General features: G+C 48.6%; 1 protein-coding gene across 1 annotated transcript in view; it reads left to right on the top strand.

The window, feature by feature from the left end:
• The window catches only part of ARMC9 (armadillo repeat containing 9), a 150,130-nt gene that overhangs the window by 45,296 nt on the left and 84,635 nt on the right, over positions 1-20,199 (top strand). Inside the window, exons 11-16 of the mRNA XM_066280587.1 lie at positions 2,924-3,035; positions 5,827-5,919; positions 12,631-12,721; positions 13,885-14,008; positions 16,083-16,222; positions 17,950-18,026. Coding sequence (XP_066136684.1) covers positions 2,924-3,035; positions 5,827-5,919; positions 12,631-12,721; positions 13,885-14,008; positions 16,083-16,222; positions 17,950-18,026 — 637 coding nt within the window. The remainder of the gene's footprint in view (positions 1-2,923; positions 3,036-5,826; positions 5,920-12,630; positions 12,722-13,884; positions 14,009-16,082; positions 16,223-17,949; positions 18,027-20,199) is intronic.

The raw sequence follows: 20,199 nt of genomic DNA, 5'->3' as shown, positions 1-20,199 counted from the left end.
CCTGGCTCAGTGACCCTCAGTTTATATAACTTCTCTGCACCTCACCTTCCTCATGTGTGAAAGAATAATGATAGTAACTGTGCTACAGGGTTGCTATGAGGATAAAAATAAGTTACTATGCATGAGAACTTAGTGCAGTGCCCAGGACTTCAACTCTGAGTGATTGCTAATGTTACTCCCAGTGATCTAAGAGGCAGGCTCACCTGCAGAGGGTGAAGGCCAGAAGTTGATGTAGGGGGTTAAGGGGGCTAGACCACCGGGCCATGGACTGGTACCGGTCCATGGGCCATTTGGTACTGGTCCGCAGAGAAAGAATAAATAACTTACATTATTTCCGTTTTATTTATATTTAAGTCTGAACGATGTTTTATTTTTAAAAAATGACCAGATTCCCTCTGTTACATCCATCTAAGACTCACTCTTGACGCTTGTCTCAGTCACGTGATACATTTATCCATCCTACCCTAAAGGCCGGTTCGTGAAAATATTTTCTGACATTAAACTGGTCCGTGGCCCCAAAAAAGATTGGGGACCACTGGGCTAGACCACAGAAATGTGGGATGGCTGAGTGGCTGAGCAACTTAGCTGGCAACAAATTTAATCAGTAATATTGTTGTTATTGTTGCCCAAATATGACAGTGTTTACTCCCTCCAATAGGAGCACCCCAGCTATAGAGCATTATCAAACTTGTTTTTGTCTAGAGCAAGAGCCTATTTAAATTTTAAACTAAAAATATATATTTTTTCATTTTGAAATAATCCCAGAGTTGCAAAAACAGTACAAAGAATGTCCCTATGCCCTTCCCCCAGACTGAGCAGCGCTGGTATTTCACGCCTGCCAGTACAGTTATCACACTCAGCAGAGGAACGCCGCTCAGGGCCGTCTCGTCCGCGGCCCTCTCTCCTGAGTCCAGGGGCCTCACGTGTCTTTGCCGGCAGCCTTCCGTCCAGGATCACACGCTGACCAGTTGTCCTGTCTTAGTTTCCTTTCATTTGAAATCACCTTTCAGTCTTTTTCTTTCATGACCTTGACACTTTTGAATCCTGGCCACTTATTGATCATTGGAATTTTAAAAGTCTCTTTATTAGTTTTCTAAATTCATAAGAATATCTGCCTCAGGGGGGAAAAAGGTGTCAAAATAATCAGCGCATCCATGTAGGTGGGTTTCCCGTTTGTTGTATAAAATAGAAGACGCTTCTCCTGGCACTGCGACCTCTTTCCTGGCCTTTCTGTTCCAGGCTCTATAGGAGGAGCTCATAGTATCTTTTAAAAACTAATATTAAAAAGAACATAAGCATGTAATTTTTCCCCCCAAAATGTAATACATGCTTATTATAGAAAATTCGAATGCTATAGAAATATATGAAGAAGAAAAAAAAAATTTTTTTTTTGTATTTTTCTGAAGCTGGAAACGGGGAGAGACAGTCAGACAGACTCCCGCATGCGCCCGACCGGGATCCACCCCGCATGCCCACCAGGGGCGATGCTCTGCCCACCAGGGGGTGATGCTCTGCCCCTCTGGGGCGTCGTTCTGCCGCGACCAGAGCCACTCTAGCGCCTGGGGCAGAGGCCAAGGAGTCATTCCCAGCGCCCGAGCCATCTTTGCTCCAATGGAGCCTTGGCTGTGGGAGGGGAAGAGAGAGACAGAAAGGAAGGAGGTGGGGGAGGTGGAGAAGCAAATGGGCGCTTCTCCTATGTGCCCTGGCCGGGAATCGTACCTGGGTCCCCCGCACGCCAGGCCGACGCTCTACCGCTGTGCCAACCGGCCAGGGCCTATGAAGGAGAAAATTTAAAGCACCTGACACCCTGCCTCCCAGGGGAGCTGTCTCAGCTTCTGCTCCTCCTGTAGAAGCACGTGGGAGCCTGCACCTTTGGGCTCATCACCTGTTCCTCACAAATCCCATTATTATTGTATAGGAAGTATCAGTGCTTCTTGCATGGTGTTGAAAGGATCATATTTTTGTTTTGTTATTTAGTATCTTTATTTTGAAACAATGACAAATTCACAGGAAGTACGTGCCTGTGGTACAGGATCAAAAGGAAGAAATTAACATTGACGCGGGGCTGTTACCTAGACCCACAGACCGCATTGCACTTTTCTTGATTTTTCAATACACTCCAATCTCCTATTCAACAAAAGAACAGAAATTGTGAAGGCACTTGTTTTAGTGACAAAAGACCCAAAGGTGGTTCCTTCAGTTTCTGGCCGACCACAGGCGGCTGCTGGGTGATCGGCCCTGGGTTGATCTCGGAACCGAGATCTCTCTCCATGGAAGCCTGAGGCCTTTGCCCTGGAGTCCTCCTGAGGAAGTGTGCAGGTTGTTCTGCCGGCTACCTGTCTCACAGGCCTGTCCCCCTCGCAGCTGCCTCCCCACGCCATCTGCTTCCTGGGAGGGCTGACTGCACACCTGCTCTTCGCCGGTGTTTCCTGACCCCGCTTGGTCCTCGTAGTCTCCCAGCTCGGTCCCTCAGCTCTGAGAGGGACGGTGGCTTCAGGTTTTCCGGTAGAGCCCCCAGGGGCCTGCTGGCGCTCACAGTCTTGGGGCTTTGCTCAGGATTCCAAATAGCACTTTGGCGAAAGGTGAGGATGCCTGCAGGGTGACCCCGTGCCCATCGTGGGGAGCCCTGGCGAGTGTGTCTCTAAGCCTGGTCAGGCAGGGACTCCTGGCTTCAGGACCGTGTTACGCAGAACCCTGGTCCCTACCGCAGGAAAGGCAGAGCTGAGCGAGGGGAAGCTGGGGTGGGCCCCAGAACCCGGGCGCCTCGGGCAGCCTGGGGTTAATTCTAGGGGCTCGGAGAAGGCAGCTGGGCCCTGCTGGCCACCGGTCAGAGCAGCTCAGGGTCGGATGTCACGGTGCTCGAGGTCTAATGAGCGTGCCCTTCTGCCCTCTTCTTTCTCTTTGAACTTGTGTTGCTGAGTAGGAAATTGAAGGATGTCCCATTACTGCCCTCCTTGGATTATGAGAAACTGAAGAAGGATCTGATTTGGGGGAGCGACCGCTTGAAAGCTTTCTTGTTGCAGGCTCTGCGCTGGGTACGTACCTTCCCCGTGAAGTTAAAAAAAAGACCGTGCCGGGTAGCTGGCTGGCTGCCATGCCTCTGTCTTCCAGCCCATCTACAAAAGCTCTTTCTTCCTGCTGCCTGCTCACACTAGGAGCTAGAGGAAGAACAGCTCTGAAGATGGCCGTGGCCTCTTTTTAAAAATCCCTGCGCTGACCTCACCGTGGGCACTGCCTCCCGTGGCAGTCTCATGTAGGCAGCATGTGGGCGGGAGAACCCCCTCTCATCTGGCCCTCTCCTGCTCCCAGCCCGTGGGGTCGGCGTGTCAGAGCATGGGCCGCGCCCTCTCCTGCTGACAGCCCGTGGGGTCGGCGTGTCAGAGCAGGGGCCGCGCCCTCTCCTGCTCACAGCCCGTGGGGTCGGCGTGTCAGAGCAGGGGCCGGCCCTCTCCTGCTCGCAGCCCGTGGGGTCGGCGTGTCAGAGCAGGGGCCGGCCCTCTCCTGCTCACAGCCCGTGGGGTCGGCGTGTCAGAGCAGGGGCCGCGCCCTCTCCTGCTCGCAGCCCGTGGGGTCGGCGTGTCAGAGCGCGGGCCGCACCCGCTGCAGGCCTCCACGGGGCCCTCGCCACGCCACCAGGCGAGCAGGCCTCAGTGAGACCAACCACCATGTCTTTACGGGACAATCAAACCTGAATTGTTGCTCCCTTCCCCCTTCTTTAGACTGATGACAGTTTGGTCAGTGGTTCTTGGGCTTTCTGGTCTCAGACCCCCTTCCTTTCCCAGAAATTACTGAGGACCCTAATGAGCTTTACTTTATGTGAATTTTATCTGTCAATATTTACAGTATTAGAAATTTAAACTGAGAAAATTTAAACTTTATGTCATATTTATCAATTCATTTAAGATGAACAATAATAAACCCAGACTATAACATAACCTATTTTTTATTAAAAAAAAAGTTTTTCAAAGGAACAAAATTAGAGAAGTGGCAATGTTTTACATTTTGCAAATTTCTTTCACATCTGGCTCACGGAGGACAACTGGATTCTTATGTGTGCACCTGTGTTTGCTGGTCACCGTGTCACTCCACATGGCCTCTGAGAGACTTGAGCATGGAAAAGCAAATCTCAGCGTGGGGGTGTCATGAAAATAACTGTGACCACGGAGAGTCCCTGACAGGGCTTTGGGAACCCCTGGGGTTCCCCATACTGTGCTTTGAGAACTGTAGGTCGATGCCAGCAGTGGTTGGCTCTTTAACTGAACGATCCGCTCTCACTCACCTGGAAATACTGTCCAAGGATTTTGCAGATCCCCGAAATCCGGGGTATCTGGTGTCAAAAGGCCTTCGAAGAGCTGAGCAATTTCCCCACCTCTGGGCAGAGAAAGGCCTTCTTGCTTATACTTCTGGTGGTCACGTGCTTCCTGGACTAAGGTCAGGAGAGCTCGGGATTCACAGAGAGCCCTGTGGTCGGTCGCGCTGTGTGCTCTGGTATCATTTACGTCAGTTGACCGCAGTGGGCGTGGCAGCGTGAGTAACCTCTGGTGGCTGTCCCTGCCCTGGATGTTTGCCTCTCTGCTCCAGTGAGAAGACTCCCTTGTCTCTGGCTCTTGGTCTGTTTACCCGGCACATCTGGTCCGCCCATACTACTGAGCCTTTTGGTGAGGGGAACAGGGCATTCCAGGAAGAATAAACAGGTGTCTGATTTGTCTGTGCCCCTCCAGCAGCCCCTCCCCAGCCGCTTGCCGCCCCCCCCCCACCCAGCACCTGGGGCCCAACCACAGTGAGCTTGTCAGAGGGTGGCAGCCCACAGATGTGACACTGTGACAGCACGCTCCTCTCATCCAGTCCTCTCCCCGCTCAGGGCCTCCCTCCGTGACCACGATGGGGCCAGTCTGCCAGCGACACCTGCCTCTGCAGGCCTCCGCCTTTCAGTTCTGGGGGTTCAGTGGCTCCTCCTGTCCCCCCCCCACCCTTGTTCTATACACACAGCAGCTTGTCCTCGGCCAGAGCAGGACCTGCAGGCTCAGAGCTCTTTATCTAGTGGATTTTCCTGGAAGAGCGAGCTCATGTTAGTTAGTGGCTTTCTTGTATCCTCACACCTACCGTCTACACCACGTGCTCACGCACACACCCGTTCGCATGCTTTCTGTGCAGTGTGCTTCTTCTAGCCCGATGGGCAATAAGTAAATTCTAGCTTAAAACAACACAATAGACTTAAAGCTTTTCAAAACCCACACGTTCTACCCAGCGGTCCCCCCACCCCCGCGTGGGCATGAGTGCACAGCACACACACATACACACCCACACGCACAGTTACGCTGTGCCAGTCCCAGCAGAAAGCCCAGCTTGTTGGCATGGCGTTCACTCTAAGCCCACTACGACCCACCCGTGCCGTCCTGTGTTTCCGCACCTCCCTGAGCTGGCCCACACTCCGGCCACCACACTCCCATCCCCGCTGCTGGCTGACAGGATGCTCAGCCCTAGGGGGCCGCCCAGAGCTCCTTCCTGAGAGAAAAGAGAAGAAAAATCCCCTCCAGGCATTGGCGAGCTTGCCCTTCCCTGCACCCGAGCTTCCAGGCTTGTTCCACCTGGCTCCCCGGAGAGTCCGTGTGGGGGACTTGGACTGCTGCGTCCCCCTCATCACCCATTTAGAAGTACATCATCCTTTCTTACTAATGGACTGCCGGCTGCGGACCTGGCTGCCAGGGTGTTACCTGTTTGGTTTGGATACGTGTGTAGTTACTGGGACTGCCGTTGACAACATACCTGCTCTGTGAACATTTCCTCCCCAGTCAGACGCATGACTTCCGCTTGTCTTCCTTCCAGCGCTTGACCACGTCCCACCCTGGAGAGCAGCGGGAGACCGTCCTGCAAGCCTACATCAGCAACGACCTTCTGGACTGTCACAGCCACACCCAGGTCAGTGAGCATGGCCAGAGCCGCGGTGCCTCCGTTCTGTGGGGGGTGGTCCTGGCCGGTGGTCCTGGCCGGTGGTCCTGGCCGGTGGTCCTGGCCGGGGGGGGAGGCTTCCGTTTCTCTGTCTGTTTTCAGCCCGGGGACCGAATGTCAGCCTTGAACCTCAGTTAGTGCCTTAGATCTGCTCTTCACCCTGGATGGTGGCCCACTTTTCACTTCTAATAAAGAGCCCTAAACAAGTAGGAACGGCTTGATCCAGCTCTGGGGCTCTGCCCTGCCATTTTTCCGGTTTTCAAATTCCCACATCTTTCCCTCATGCCCGTTTACCAGGAGTCCTGAAAACTCAGTATGACTTATAACGGGTCAGGCAGGCAAGCAAGTTCAGTGTCTTTTCGTCTGGGCCTGCCTTGAAATGTGTCATTAACACCATGTTTATATATAGCTCTGGACCAGATAGGTCTTCTGAGAACAGGATGGGATTTGGAATGAGATTAACAGGTTTCAGACCTCTGCCCTGACACCTATTCTATGGCCTTGAGCAAGTCATTCGGTCTCAGGGAGCGTCCCCATCTCTGAGGAGGAGCCAGCACCTGCCTCGGAGCTTATCGGGTGGCTGCGTCTGGGCACGTGTGGGAAGTGCGTGACCCAGGGCCCAGCGCAGAGGAGTCACTGCCCCCCCTTCCCACCCTCGTCCCTGCCGTCAGCACTGGACAGGAGGGGAGTGGAGATCAGCCTCATGGCATATGTATAAAGAAGACCCTCTGTTTCATAATTTCAGTTGAATATTTATCCAAAATGCTCTAAATACTTTATCTCCCTATTGCCAAGCTTCTCTGTGGAGGCGCGGAGCAGAGTGTCCGCAGCTTTCAGGATCACAGATGAAATCGTACCTTGGCAGAGCTAATGACCCGTTCTTCTGTTGAGCAGGGCAATGACATTGCGTTTTGAGTTGGCAGTTGTTTCTTTGAACATAGTCTTACTGCTTCCAGGAAAGAGTTCTGTTAAATTTTCAAAATAGTCTCTCAAATTCCTGACTTCTTTTCTTTTTTTCTGTTTGTATTTGCAATGACACTGAAACCAGCTGTGAGGTGTGGAGCAGCTGCATAATGCATTGTTACGACTACAAACTCAGTTGTTCCTGAACTACCACGTTTCGTTGAACTATCATGCACACTCCCACTGCAGCATCTCCAGTAGGACTGTCTTTTGCAGTGGATGTTTATAATATAATTTAATTAGCATTGTTTCTTTCTTGGTATTATATTTAAAACTAACATGTCGTCTAAAGAAAGGTGTCTTAGGTTTTGCGATATGTATTTGTCAAAATGCTGTAATCTCTAGAGCCACTTGAAGGTGTCATTTCTTCACATGGTTATTTTTAATTGCTGTGGGTTTTTTTTTTTAACGAGATAGAAGGGGGGGGAAAGAGAGACATGAGAAGCATCAACTTGTAGTTGCAGCGCTTTAGCTGCCTACTGATTGTTTCACATATGTGCCTTGACTGGGGGTCTCCAGCTGAGCCAGTGACCCCTTGCTCAAGCCAGTGACCTTGGGCTCGTGTCAGTGATCCCATGCTCAAGGTGGTGACCCCAAACTCAGGCTAATGAGCCCATGCTCAAGCTGCCAACCTTGGGGTTTCGAACCAGGGACCTCAGCATCATAGGCCGACGCTCTATCCATTGTGCCACCACCAGTCAGGCAGTGGTTTATTTTTTTACATAAGGAATGAGCTGGAGTTATCTGAAGGTGTGAGAGCAGGAAGACTCCTTGTATAATGTGGCTGCTGTGTCACCACGACACCGAAATACATTGGCCCTTTAAGTCAGGAGGTTGAACTGGTTGCTTAGTGGGTTCAGCTAGCTGAGTGGTTCTCCAAGTTGCAGCGTTATCATCAGGAGAGCTCATCAAAACACAGGTTACTGGGCCCCCATGCAGGTTTCATTCGGGGGGGGGGGCTAAGAATTTGCATTTCCAACAAGTTTTCAGGTGATGCTGATGCTCCTGGCCCTGGACCACACTTGAAGAACCACTGTTCTAGACCAAAAAACTTCAGTCAGATCTATTCTATTGCAGTGAATTCAGTTTTTCATTTTTACTGATTGTTTTTGATGTCATATAGCTACATTTTGTGTTGCTGGAAGTGCTGCAATGTCAAATTTTCTACATTTGATAGTTTTACCGACCTGACATAATAGAAGCATTTACACAAGGCACGATCCCTTAAATCTAAGGCATTTTGTCTTAATTTCCAGAATCATGTTTTCAGTTGTGGAATATATTATTCACACAGAGGAGTAGGAAACATATGTAACCAGTTTAAAGAATAATAATAAGACTCCCTGGCTGAGAGCTTGGTGAGTTGGAGGATTGTTCCAAAGCTCAGAGGTTGCCAGTTCGACCCCTGGTGAGGGCACATACCCAGTCTCTCCCTTTCTCTCTCTCTCTCTGTCTCTCAAATCAATACAATAAATATTTTTCAAAATATAAAGAAGAAGAAGAAAACACATACCATGTGTCCAACTTGGGAGCCTCTAGATTGCACACCCTTTCCTTCCATCAAGAAGTAACCACTCTCTTGACTTTTTTTAAATTGTGGTACTTTGCATAAAATATATCATCTTAACCATTTTTAAGTGCTCAGTTCAGTAGTCTTAGGTATATTCATATAATTGTGCAACATAGCTCTAGAACTTTTTGGTTTTATCTCACAAAACCAAAACCCTGTACCCATTAAACGGAAACTCCCCGTGCACAAAATTCATCTGTGTTAGAGTGTATGTGTCAGAATGTTTTTCCTTTGAGGCCGAAGAATACTCCCTTATATGTATACACCACAGTTGCTTATCCACTCATCCAGCGATGGGCACTAGGGTTGCTTCTGCCTCTTGGCTGTTGTGAATAATGCTGCATTGAACATGGATGTACACATCCTGACTTTTGTCTTAATCAGTTCCTTGCTTCTCTTGATAGTTTACCCACTTAAGTATGTGCCATGAATAATATAGTGTTTGCTGAGTAGGAAGCACAAACCTTGCTCTGCAAGGAAAAGTTACTCTTTCCATTTAGATAAAGGCACCTAGGAGAAGATGAAACGAACAGTCTCTGGATCCTCGCTGGACCTAGCTTCCCAGGACACTGACTGATTGCCTCTGGGGACATTTGTAGTCAAGGTCCGGAGAGGATCCTGGCAAGCATAGGGAATCTGGCAGGGCTAAAGTTTGGCCAGGTGGGTTACCAAGCAGCAATATGGTGAACTGCTCTGTAATTTTGGTTTTTAAGCTCATCTGTTCTGGTCTACTTAGAGTTCCCAAGAGTTGGTCACATAAGAACAACACTTCTGAGGGGTGAAAAGATTGTGCACAGCTGGTCCACTCAGCAGGGAGTGGACCGGGGCGCTGGAACCTTGCCCGCACTTGGTCAAGGCTATCCAAGTACAGATAAGAATCTGACTCACCGCTCCCAGGCATTTTGTACTCTTTAAAAATACATGACGTGGTTTACTGCTTTGGAACACTGGAAGTATTAACTAAAAGTGCATACTCTATGTTCTAGCAAAACCAGCCCTAAGTGTAACTCTAACAGGAATGTGTTCATCTGTTCACTAAAGATGTACAAAAATGTTCATAGCAGTGGTACCTATAAGAACCAGGACACTGGCCATAACCCAAGTGTCCATCAACATTTTCGTAGAATGGATAAATTGCCTGTGTTATATTTGTAAAATGGGGTACATAAAGCAATGAGAAGAAACACACAACATACAACATGGATAAATCTCACAAACGTAATGTTGAATGAAAAGAGACATAAAATAATGCATACACATGATTTCATTTGTAAAAAAAATCAAAGACAGACAAAACAAACCTGTAATTTGGAAGTCAAGAGAGATGTTGCCCTTGGGTGGAAGGGAACCCCAGAGGGCTTCTGGGATTCTGGTAATGTGCTTTCTGGATCTGGTTTCTGGTTGCTCATGTGGTCACCTTGTGAAAACTCACTAAGCTGTACATTTATGATCTGTGCAGTTTTTCTCTCTCTCTCTCTGGCAAGAGATAAAGAGAGGGACAGACAGGGACAGACAGGCAGGAAGGTAGAGAGATGAGAAGCATCGACTCATGGTTGCAGCACCTTAAGTGTTCATTGATTGCTTTCTCATACGTGCCTTGACTGGGGGCTCCAGCTGAGCCAGTGAACCCTTGCCCAAGCCAGTGACCTTGGGCTTCAAGCCAGCGACCTTTGGGCTCAAGCCAGTGACCATGGGATCATGTCTGTGACCCCATGCTCAAGCCAGTGACCCCATGCTCGAAGCTGGTGAGCCCACGCTCAAGCTGGTGACCTCGGGGTTTTGCACCTGGGTCCTCAGTGTCCCAGGCCAATGCTCTATCTACTGCGCCACCACCTGGTCAGGGTGCAGTTTTCTGTGTGGATTTTATTTTTATAAATAAAAATGTTAAGTTTACCTACATAAAGAGGGTGCAGTGGCATTAGGCATCTTGGGGACAATAGCCTTTGATATGTCTCTTGAGTTAGCTCGGTTCAGCCTAGATTGGTGGCCCTCTCCGTCTGGTGCACCCAGAAATCTCTCTTCACCAGCTCCTACGGGAGCCACCCAGCTCCTGATCTCTGGTTCAGGATCCCATACTCTTTTCTTTCTTGACTAATTTTCTGGGTTGGTGGAGCACATCCTTTAGTTAGTAGCTTCTAGAGAAAGGATAGGTAGGGAGTATATTTTCTGAGACTATATGTCTGAAAGTATCTTTAGTTTTTGTACAGAATCCTGGGATGTAAAGAATTTTTCTTAAGTATTTCGAAGAGACAGCTCCATTTTTTTTTAGGTTCCATTGTTGCTGTTGAAAAGTCTAAAGTCGTTCTCATTCCTGATCCTCTGTCTGTGACCAATTTCCTCTCCAGAAGCGTGTTGACTCTTCTCTTTACCACCAGTGTTAATAAATTCCCCATTGACGTCTTTCATGAGGTGTATTTTGCTTCACTGTTTGGGGCACATTGTGAGCCCTTTCGATCTGACAGCTTTAGTTCTGGGAACTTTTCTTGAGTTATTTTGTTGTTGAGTCCTTCTGTTTTCTTTCTCTCTGAATGTTGGACCTCTTGAAGTGGCTCTCTAATTTTCTGATCTTTATCTTCATACTTGTCATATTTTTCTTTTTGCTCCACTTTCTGGGAGATTTTATCATCTTTACTTTCCAACTATTCTGTTGAGTCTTTCATTCTATAGCATTCTGTTGTTTCATGAATGCAATTAGCTTCTTATATCTCTAAGGATATTAGCGACAGTTTTTTGTTTATTTTTAGTTTTCTATTTTCTTCTGTATGGTCTCATTTCCTCTGAGTTTGCTTTTTCTCCTCACCCTGTTTGTTTCGGCCCCATTTTCCATGTTAGAAACTTTCCTCAGATTTGTGGTAGACCTTGATGATCTCCTAATGTTTGGAGTAGGGGGCTGAAAAGCCAGTTGCAAACTCTGAGTGTTAGGGTAGGGCCTGTAGACAGAGACCTTCACCGAGGGTGAGCCAGGCGGACCGTCTCTCAGGAGCCAGTGATTTCAGGATCTGCAGTTCTTCCTTTGGGCTGATCCTTCTCCTCTAAGGAGAGTCTTCTAATCTCCTGCCTCAAGGGTAAGGGTCTGGTTGTCAGTGTTCCAGGATCCAGGTGGAGGAAGAACACTGGGGTGGCTCTTTAGACACCCCCCCCCATTTTGGTATAGAAGCCATGCTCACCTGTGCCTGGTGGCACCCACCCGGAGACTTTGTGTTACTTGAACAAGAGACTAGCCAGCCCTCTGGTGAGAGGAGACAGTGGTGTGGGAGCCCAGGGCTGCTGCTCTGACAGTCTGTCTTCTGTCATTCTTCATTCTTCCCACTTCTTGAGCCTTTTGTGGGTGAAGTGATGCCAGTGCCCCTCATTGCCCACAGGGCATTCCTAAGTCTGTTAAGTCTGTCCCCACCTACACTTCTGCTTCCAAAATGGTGTTGTCATCATTTTTTCTGCTCTTCTCTCTGATCTTGAAAGTTTGTGTCATTCTTAAAAATCCATTTACTGTAGCTTTACCGTGGTTTCAGGAGCAAAATTTGATGTGTGTGTTGGATCTATCATTCTGACGTGTAAAAGCATCAGCAATAAGAGCAAACGGTGTCACTGCCTTTGTGTCAGTCACTGTTCTACTGCTTGTATAACTCATTCTTTAAATTTTTTTTAATCTTTCAATAATAGTTGACATATTAGTTTCAGGTGTACAACATAGTGAGTAGACATTTATATAACTTTAGGAATGACCACCTCGATAGGTGTAGTACCCATCATGTAATTTTTTTAAATGACTTTATTTATTGATTTTAGAGAGAGGAGAGAGAGAGAGGTGGGGGGGAGCGGGAAGCATCAACTCATAGAAGTTGCTTCTCGTATGTGCCTTGATCGGGCAAGTCTGGGGTTTTGAACCAGCAACCTCAGCATTCCAGGTCGACACTTTATCCTCTGCACCACCACCAGTCAGAATATTCTTTTAATTTAAAAGTTTGAATAACTGGTATTTACAAAATATCAGAAAAAAATCAGTTGGTAGTCAAGCTGTCCAGACGAACTGTCTGCTTCTTGCCCCTGTAATACGTTTGCTCAGTGGAAGAGAACACCGGGCACGGAGGGTGTGCTCGTCTCGCACGTGTCTTTAACGCCTGGCCCTCACCCCTTTGCTGTCCCCGCAGAGGACGGTGCTGCAGCTGCTGCACGGGAGGAGCGAGGTGGTGCGCCAGTACATGGCCAGGCTCATCAACGCCTTCGCGTCCCTGGCAGAAGGTGAGGCGCCAGCTGTTCTTCTAAGGAAAGAACGAGGTCTTATTGACACTTTTTTTTTTCCTTTAAGAACAGACGTTCTTCCCCAAATTTCTTGGTGATATATTTCCTCAGATCATTTCTGTTTAATGCATCTAAGGCTTTTCGGTGAAAAGTGGATGTTTTCATATGCTGTGGTTTATGTCACAGCAAACTGTGACGGTTTGGCAGTTTCTTCTGTAACCCTTCTGGTTTCTGTGTGTAAGCGTTCTGGTTGGGTAGCAGGACTCTTGGGTTGCTTTCCGGTGTATAACAGGTGATGCACTTTCTATCATTTTCTACGTCAGGTCAGTGAAGGTTGGTGACACAGTAAAGCTGATCCCAAGAAGCGTTGCTCCATTTCCTTTGAAAAACTGTAACCTCTTAAATCCAAAGACAACATGTCAATCGTGGCTGAATGCCAATGATTTTACAGTGTCATTATCTTCTATAGTTCTCATTTGATTAAGCTCTTTTTAAAGTGAGTAAAGGGAGTTTCAAATTATGATTATATGATACTCCAAAAATGTGTTCATTCATTTATTCGTAGATTCTTCTATTCATTTAGCAAACAGTTCCCATAAGCTCGGGCAAGTGCCGGGGACCACTCACATAATACTGTTGAAATTTATATCTCATATTAACATGTGTATCAAGCCACAAGCCCACAGCAGGCTAGTGACAATTCAAGCCATACTACAGGGTTCCAGGTCTGGTTCCCAGCTCCCCCTGCAGATGGGCGTGGCTAGACGGAGCGAGGGCTGCGGCCAGAAAGCACTGCTCTCTGCCTTCGTGGTGAAGACTGATGGGCTCATAGCCCGCAGGCTCCCCACCTCCCTTTCCCCTTGTGGATCTGACTTTTGGGTTCAAGACTCCAGATGAATAAAGGACAGTGCTCCCCACGGGAACGCAGCAATGGGTTAGGTTTAGAGGACAGGAAGAGTGGGTTTCTGTTGCTAGATGGTCGACCCACTGAAACCAACTGTGCAGAAGAAATGTGTTTTAATAAGTGTTTTAGAACCTAGAATTATGCAAACTCTGCATGTCTTGTATGCAAAGTTTTCATAGAGAGTGGTTTTGGAGCGTGCACCTAACCCAAGACCAGTTCCTTCCCTGTTTCACCTGTCCGTCTCTGGTTGCATTCCCAGGCCGCCACTACCTGGCCCAGAGCACCCAGGTGCTGCGGATGCTGGAGGAGAGGCTGAAGGAGGAGGACAAGGACGTCATCACCCGGGAGAACGTTCTCGGGGCCCTGCAGAAGTTCAGCCTCAGGTGCTGACCGCGCAGTAGGTCATGGTAGCTCCTGTGAAATCAGATTGGAGTTTCTGTAAGCCACTGCTGTGAACGTATGTAGTCACAGTGACAACCCTAGAGGCAGATGGTATTTTTCAGCTAACACCGAAGCCAGGTGACTTTTCTAAGATACGGCTAGAAAGCTGTTCTCTAATCCACTAAACTGCCCTGCTCAGGCCGCTGCAGATGGTGGGAGACATTTTAAAAGTGCTGTTGTAATCCCCTAATGAGCACAATTGTGTCTCAGCCTCGCGCGAGGTTGAGAGATAGAATGAAACTGGACAGAGCCTCAGCCTTCCGGTGGCGCACAGCCTTCCGGTGTTTGCACTCCTCAGTCCAAAGCCTAGCCCCAGGTGACCACTACTCTATTTCTGTAGACTTACCTGTACTGAATATTTGATATAAGTGGAATCAGATAATGTATGTTCTTCTGTGACTGGCTTATTTCCCTTAGCATAATATTTTTGAGATTCATCCACGTTGTATAGCGTGTTGATGTTGGTGCTTTGTTCCCTTGTCACGTCGAGTAACGTTCCATTATGTGGGTAGACCACGTTTTGCTTATCTATTTATCGTTGGTGGATATCTGAGTTGTTTCCACTTCTTAGCTATTATGTATAATGCCGCTGTCAACCTTTGCACGCAAGTCCTTGTGTGGCCGTGTTTTTCTCTCTCCTGGGGCGGTATCTAGAAGTGGAATTGCTGGGCCCTCCATGATTCTTCTTCTGCATGCATAGTCCTTCACGACTACCTCGCTTTCTCTTTGACTTTATTAAAGATTCTAGTACCTTGAGTTCCCAACCTTTCCTGACTGTCAGTTCTCTTCTGAACACACTTTCTTCCCATCAGATGTGGGTGGCCCACCAGCCTGCGAGGTGACATATTCGAAGCATGTGACTGGTGGGGAAAAGCAGCAGGTGTTCAGTTCCTACTGTTTGCCAGGCTCCTGCCAATGAGAAGTTCTGATTCTAACTCTATGACTCGAAAAGAGCTGTGAATAATCTCCGGAGTTATTACTTCCTCAGATCATATAAACACTTCATTTCTGTTTGTTTATAAAGATAACAGCTTGATGCTGACTGTTGGGAAACATTTTAGGAAGTTCATTGCTATAGTTAAGTAACAGAGCTGGGATAAGTTGAAGAGATACCACTGCCTGGTAATGCAGATATTTACTGCCAATTTTTTCCTTTCCTCTACACAATCATTTAAATGCTTTCTGTTCTGGAAACGTGCTTAATATTTTTGCAGTTTTCCACGGTCTATACAATGACTGTAAAAAGTAGTTAGGCTTACCAGAAGAGTGCCACTTTGCAACATTCTAATGTCACTGAGCAAGTGGGTGTGAAGGACCCCAGGAACAGGCACTGTCCGCGTGGCAGTTCTTCTGTAACCCGTGCATCAGGAGATGCGAGAGCTGCTTCCTCCGTGGTGGTGTGATTTTCACAGAATTCAGATGACTTCCCACGGTGGTACTAGCCTTAATCTTATCAGTTCTTAAGGCCGGCAGGATGGCAAGCCCTGTTACACATTCTGATGGGCCATTGGATTGTGTGAGATGTTACACCTGGACTTTAGGTGGAAAATAATTCTGTGTATATTGTATTACCCAGATTAAATTATCCTTAGTCTGTGCAAATCTGAGTCAAAGTGGTATGGAGCTGGATTTTGGTTTTTTTTGCTTTTCTTTATGTTTTTCTTTACTTTTACACAGCTCAAAGTCCCTAAGCTTGATTATAATAGAGTTTAGTAAAAATTTGTTCAACAGTGAACTATTTCTATGGCTGTATTTCTTAAGTAGACCAAAAGCTGTCAATAAATATTTTAAATATTAGAAAGGAAATTTTCAAGGTAGGCGACCTCCTACCTTTCTTTAAATTCTTTAGTAACATCCATGAAAAGTAAAGAGTTTATCGTGGTTTCCGTTGTCTGGGTCTAAGGATAAAGTAAGCGTCTGCGTCAGCGTCTCGCCCGCTGTCTTTCCTGACTCACTTCCACGTGGCTGTGTAACAGTTTCCCGCCAGTGTTCACTCACCTGCTGCCTCCATCCTAGGCGCCCGCTGCAGACAGCCATGATCCGGGACGGCCTCATCTTCTGGCTGATCGATCTTCTGAAGGACCCCGACTGCCTTTCCGACTACACGCTGGAGTACTCGGTGGCTTTGCTCATGAACCTCTGCCTCCGGAGCGCAGGTGTCAGAGCCCCCCGCCCCCGCGCCCCTGGCTCCGGGGTGGGGGAGGGGAACCAGTCCAGACCCTTGGACCTGGAGGCCCGTGAGCCTGCCGGGGCCCCCGTTAGCCTCCCTCTCAGAAAACTGGGAACAGGAAGAGTGTGCAGCACTTCCCACTGGGGATGAGCTGGGAGTCCCTGAAGCCCAAATACCATTCTGGATTTTTTTATCTCTATCAATGTTTTACAGAGATCTATAGATACACACATTTGTAGCGGTACATATACCAGTATATATTATATGTATGTAGTGCCTGCATTAAGAGGAAGTTAGTTTATGTGTTGTGGTTTTTTTCTTATATCTGAAGTTAGAAGTGGGGAGGCAGTCAGACAGACTCCCACATGAGCCCGACCGGGATCCACCCAGCATGCCCACCAGGGGGCGATGCTCTGCCCATCTGGGGTGTTGCTCTGTTGTTGCTGGAGCCATTCTAGTGCCTGAGGTGGAGGCCGTGGAGCCGTCCTCAGCGCCTGGGCCAACTTTGCTCCAGTAGAGTCTTGGCTGTGGGAGCGGGAGAGAGAGACAGGGAGAAAGGAGAGGGTGGAGAAGCAGATGGGCTCTTCTCCTGTGTGCCCTGACCACGAATCAAACCCTGGACTTCCACACACCAGGCCGATGCTCTACCACTGAGCCAACCGGCCAGGGCCAGTTTATGTTTTATTAGTCATTGCATTATTCAAAGGTAGGAAGTTAAGAATTAGGATCCCTTTTGTGTAAAGGCAGAGAAGTATGTTCCCAAGATCATACAGGATCAAGCTGGTCTCAAAGCAGGGAGACTAACCCATGCTGTCTACCCTCAACCACCCACTTCATCCCCTGGAGATGGGGTTCTGATGTGCATGTCACAAGTCATGCGTGTACTTGATCGAGAATGGTAGTGATGCTCGCTCTTCTGCAAGTTCTGTCCCATGTGAGTGATCTGCTCCCTGGGCTGAAAGCAGCTTCTCTGGAGGAGGTGCCGCGTCCAGCCCGTGGCCGCGCTCTGTCGGAGCCGCCCGGTGCTGGCGGGTGACCAGATGGTGGTGCGGGGCCGTTTGTGAGAAGCTTCTTCACTCATGGATGCTTTGTAACCTGAAGCACCTGTGTTGTCGACTGACTATTTCAGTCTTCTTTTTAAAAGCCAGCCTGTGCAGAAAAGTCCTAGCTTTAAACTATTTGTTATATTATGGTCAGCTTTCTTATGTCCTCAGTTTACCTGCAGTGAGTGCTTTAATGATGTTTGGGGTTACTGGAGCACCGGGGTGACTGTGACGTGGCGTCCTCTGCCCGTGTGAGGTGCAGAGCCACCTGTCAGGGCTGGGCTTTCTCTGGGAGTCGCTCCGTGCTCTGCCGGTGTGACTGTGACGTGGCGTCCTCTGCCCGTGCGAGGTGCAGAGCCACCTGTCAGGGCTGGGCTTTCTCTGGGAGTCGCTCCGTGCTCTGCCGGAGTGAAAACACCCCTCCCCTCCCCGACCGCAGGCTCTGCCAGCTGATACTGAGCCACTTCATTCCACATCACCCTCTGAGGGAGACCTTAATGGTCCCCAAGGAATCCCAGAGGAAGAGGCTGGGGCCCAGACAGGCTGAGTGACTCAGCCATGGTCACACAGCTCATAAGCAGAGGAGCCAAGATTTGTATTCAAGTCTGCCTGACTTAAAACGGCTTCTGAGTTTAGACGTGTCATGTTCCGTTTGTTTTGTTTTGTTTAGGGAAGAACGCGTGCAGCAAGGTGGCGGGCCTGGTGCTGAAGGTTCTCTCGGACCTACTCGGCCATGAGAACCACGAGGTACGCAGCGCCGGCCCTGGGCTCGGGGAGGGCCGGCCCGGGGTAGCTGCTGCGCTCCCCTCCTCCAGGGACTTGTCTGAGCTGCCCCAGATCCCCCATACCCGCTGGATTCTAGAACTCGGGAGCAGGGAGCCTGTGCTCCACGCTTCACCGTGACAGGCCGCCGTCCCTGCCTGCGCGGCTCCCTCTCCTTGTCATCTGTCCGTATTCATTCCTCCCCACGCTGACACCCCCTGTTGTTTAATAGCCATCTGTGCACATGTAGGTGGTCTGACCCTGTGTTTCATGTCATGTGTATGTAATTTGTATGAACAATACTGCACTTGAGATCTCATTACTTTTCTTCCTTTTTCACTGAGTTGTTAGGACTTCTCTCTGTTTTAAAAATTGAAATTAGAGAGAGAAGAAGGGGGAGAAAGAGAGAGAAACATCTATTTGTTGCTCCATTTATTTGTGCATTCATTGGTTGATTCTTGTGTGTGCCCTGACTGGGGGTCAAACCTGCAATTTTGGTGCATCAGGACAACATGCTAACCAGCTGAGCTGCCCGGCAGGCTTTAGGACCTCTCTGTGTTGCTTTGTCTCCAGCTCCGAGGAGAGCTCTCGCTCCTGCGGAACGGCCCTCCCGTTCTACCTGTCACTCCCCAGACATGTCCACTTTGGTTGTCCATACTGGTCCTCGGTGGACATCCCCATGCTTGCCCCAGGAGGGCCTGGGCCGGAGCTGCCCTGGGTACACAGACACTTGTCACTGCTGGCTCACCCCATTTGTCAGGCTCCAGTCAGAGTCCTGGAAATTGTCCCCAGAATGGCTTCTGTTGTCACGGGTGTCCGCTCCAAACTGGTGTGACTTTTCAAGGCTTTTAGCTGATGGGTCACAAGTTCTTTTTTTTTTTTTTTTAATTAATTAATTAATTTTTTACAGAGACAGAGAGAGAGTCAGAGAGAGGGATAGACAGATACAGACAGACAGACAGGAACGGAGAGAGATGAGAAGCATCAATCGTTAGTTTTTCGTTGCGCATTGCAACACCTTAGTTGTTCATTGATTGCTCTCTCATATGTGCCTTGACCGCGGGCTTTCAGCAGACCAAGTAACCCCTTGCTGGAGCCAGCGACCTTGGGTTCAAGCTGGTGGGCTTTTCCTCAAACCAGATGAGCCCGCGCTCAAGCTGGCAACCTCGGGGTCTCGAACCCGGGTCCTCTGCATCCCAGTCCAACACTCTATCCACTGTGCCACCGCCTGGTCAGGCACAAGTTCTTTTTAAATAGAGAGTTGGATAAACCAACTAATAAAACTAATAAACAATATGATATATCGCTCCCCTGCTTTCTACAAATGCTCAGCAAAACTCTGGCCTGTGTGCCGACAGGTGCAGGGGGTCTTGGCGAGAGAGCCCGGGTATCGCTGGGTCAGAGGGGAGCACGGGGCTCCCACATGTCCGTTCCCGTTTCAGACGGGCGGCTCCCACTCTGTTCTTCTCTTTTACATCGTACATTCCGGGAGCCGCATCGGCTAGAGAGCCGGGTGGTGGTTCCAGCGTGTGCCTGGCCCTTTATGTTTCAAAGCTGGTGAGCTCGTAACTGCCTCTAGGCCTGAGTGAGCTCCGCTCTCCGTTTTCTTCCACTCGGGTGGTTGGAGCTGGTGGGAAATGGATTCTGTCTCTAACAGCCAAGGTTGGTTTCAAGTGTTGGAACCAGAATGTCGGCTCTGAAAACTGAATAGACCGAAGGATTCAAGTCATGTCGTGAACTGCTGGCAATGCATTTGCTTTGAAAATGAGCTGAAACATCTACTTATATATCTTTTAGAGCCTAGAAATGTTTTGCTACCCAAATAAATGCTACACGCATGTACTCTATATTAGATAGTCGTGTTCTTGATAGACAAAACCTAGAAGCCATAAGGAAAAGGTGCACATAATTGACCATATGTACATTAAGTAGTTTTGTATGGAAAGAGATGCCATAATTGCTTGACCTGTGGTGTCCAGTGGATAAAACATCGTTGACCTGGAACACCGAGGTCACAGGTTCAAAACCCCAGGCTTCCCTAGTTGAGGCACCTATAAGAAGCAACTATGAGTTGATGATTCCCACTCCTCTACCACTTTCTCTCTCTCTCTCCTCTTTCAAAAATCAATAATTAAAATTTTTTTAAAAAGAGGCCCTG

Source organism: Saccopteryx bilineata, chromosome 5 (genome assembly GCF_036850765.1).
Source record: "Saccopteryx bilineata isolate mSacBil1 chromosome 5, mSacBil1_pri_phased_curated, whole genome shotgun sequence".
Lineage (NCBI taxonomy): Eukaryota > Metazoa > Chordata > Mammalia > Chiroptera > Emballonuridae > Saccopteryx > Saccopteryx bilineata.
This window is presented reverse-complemented; position numbering and strand designations above follow the sequence as displayed.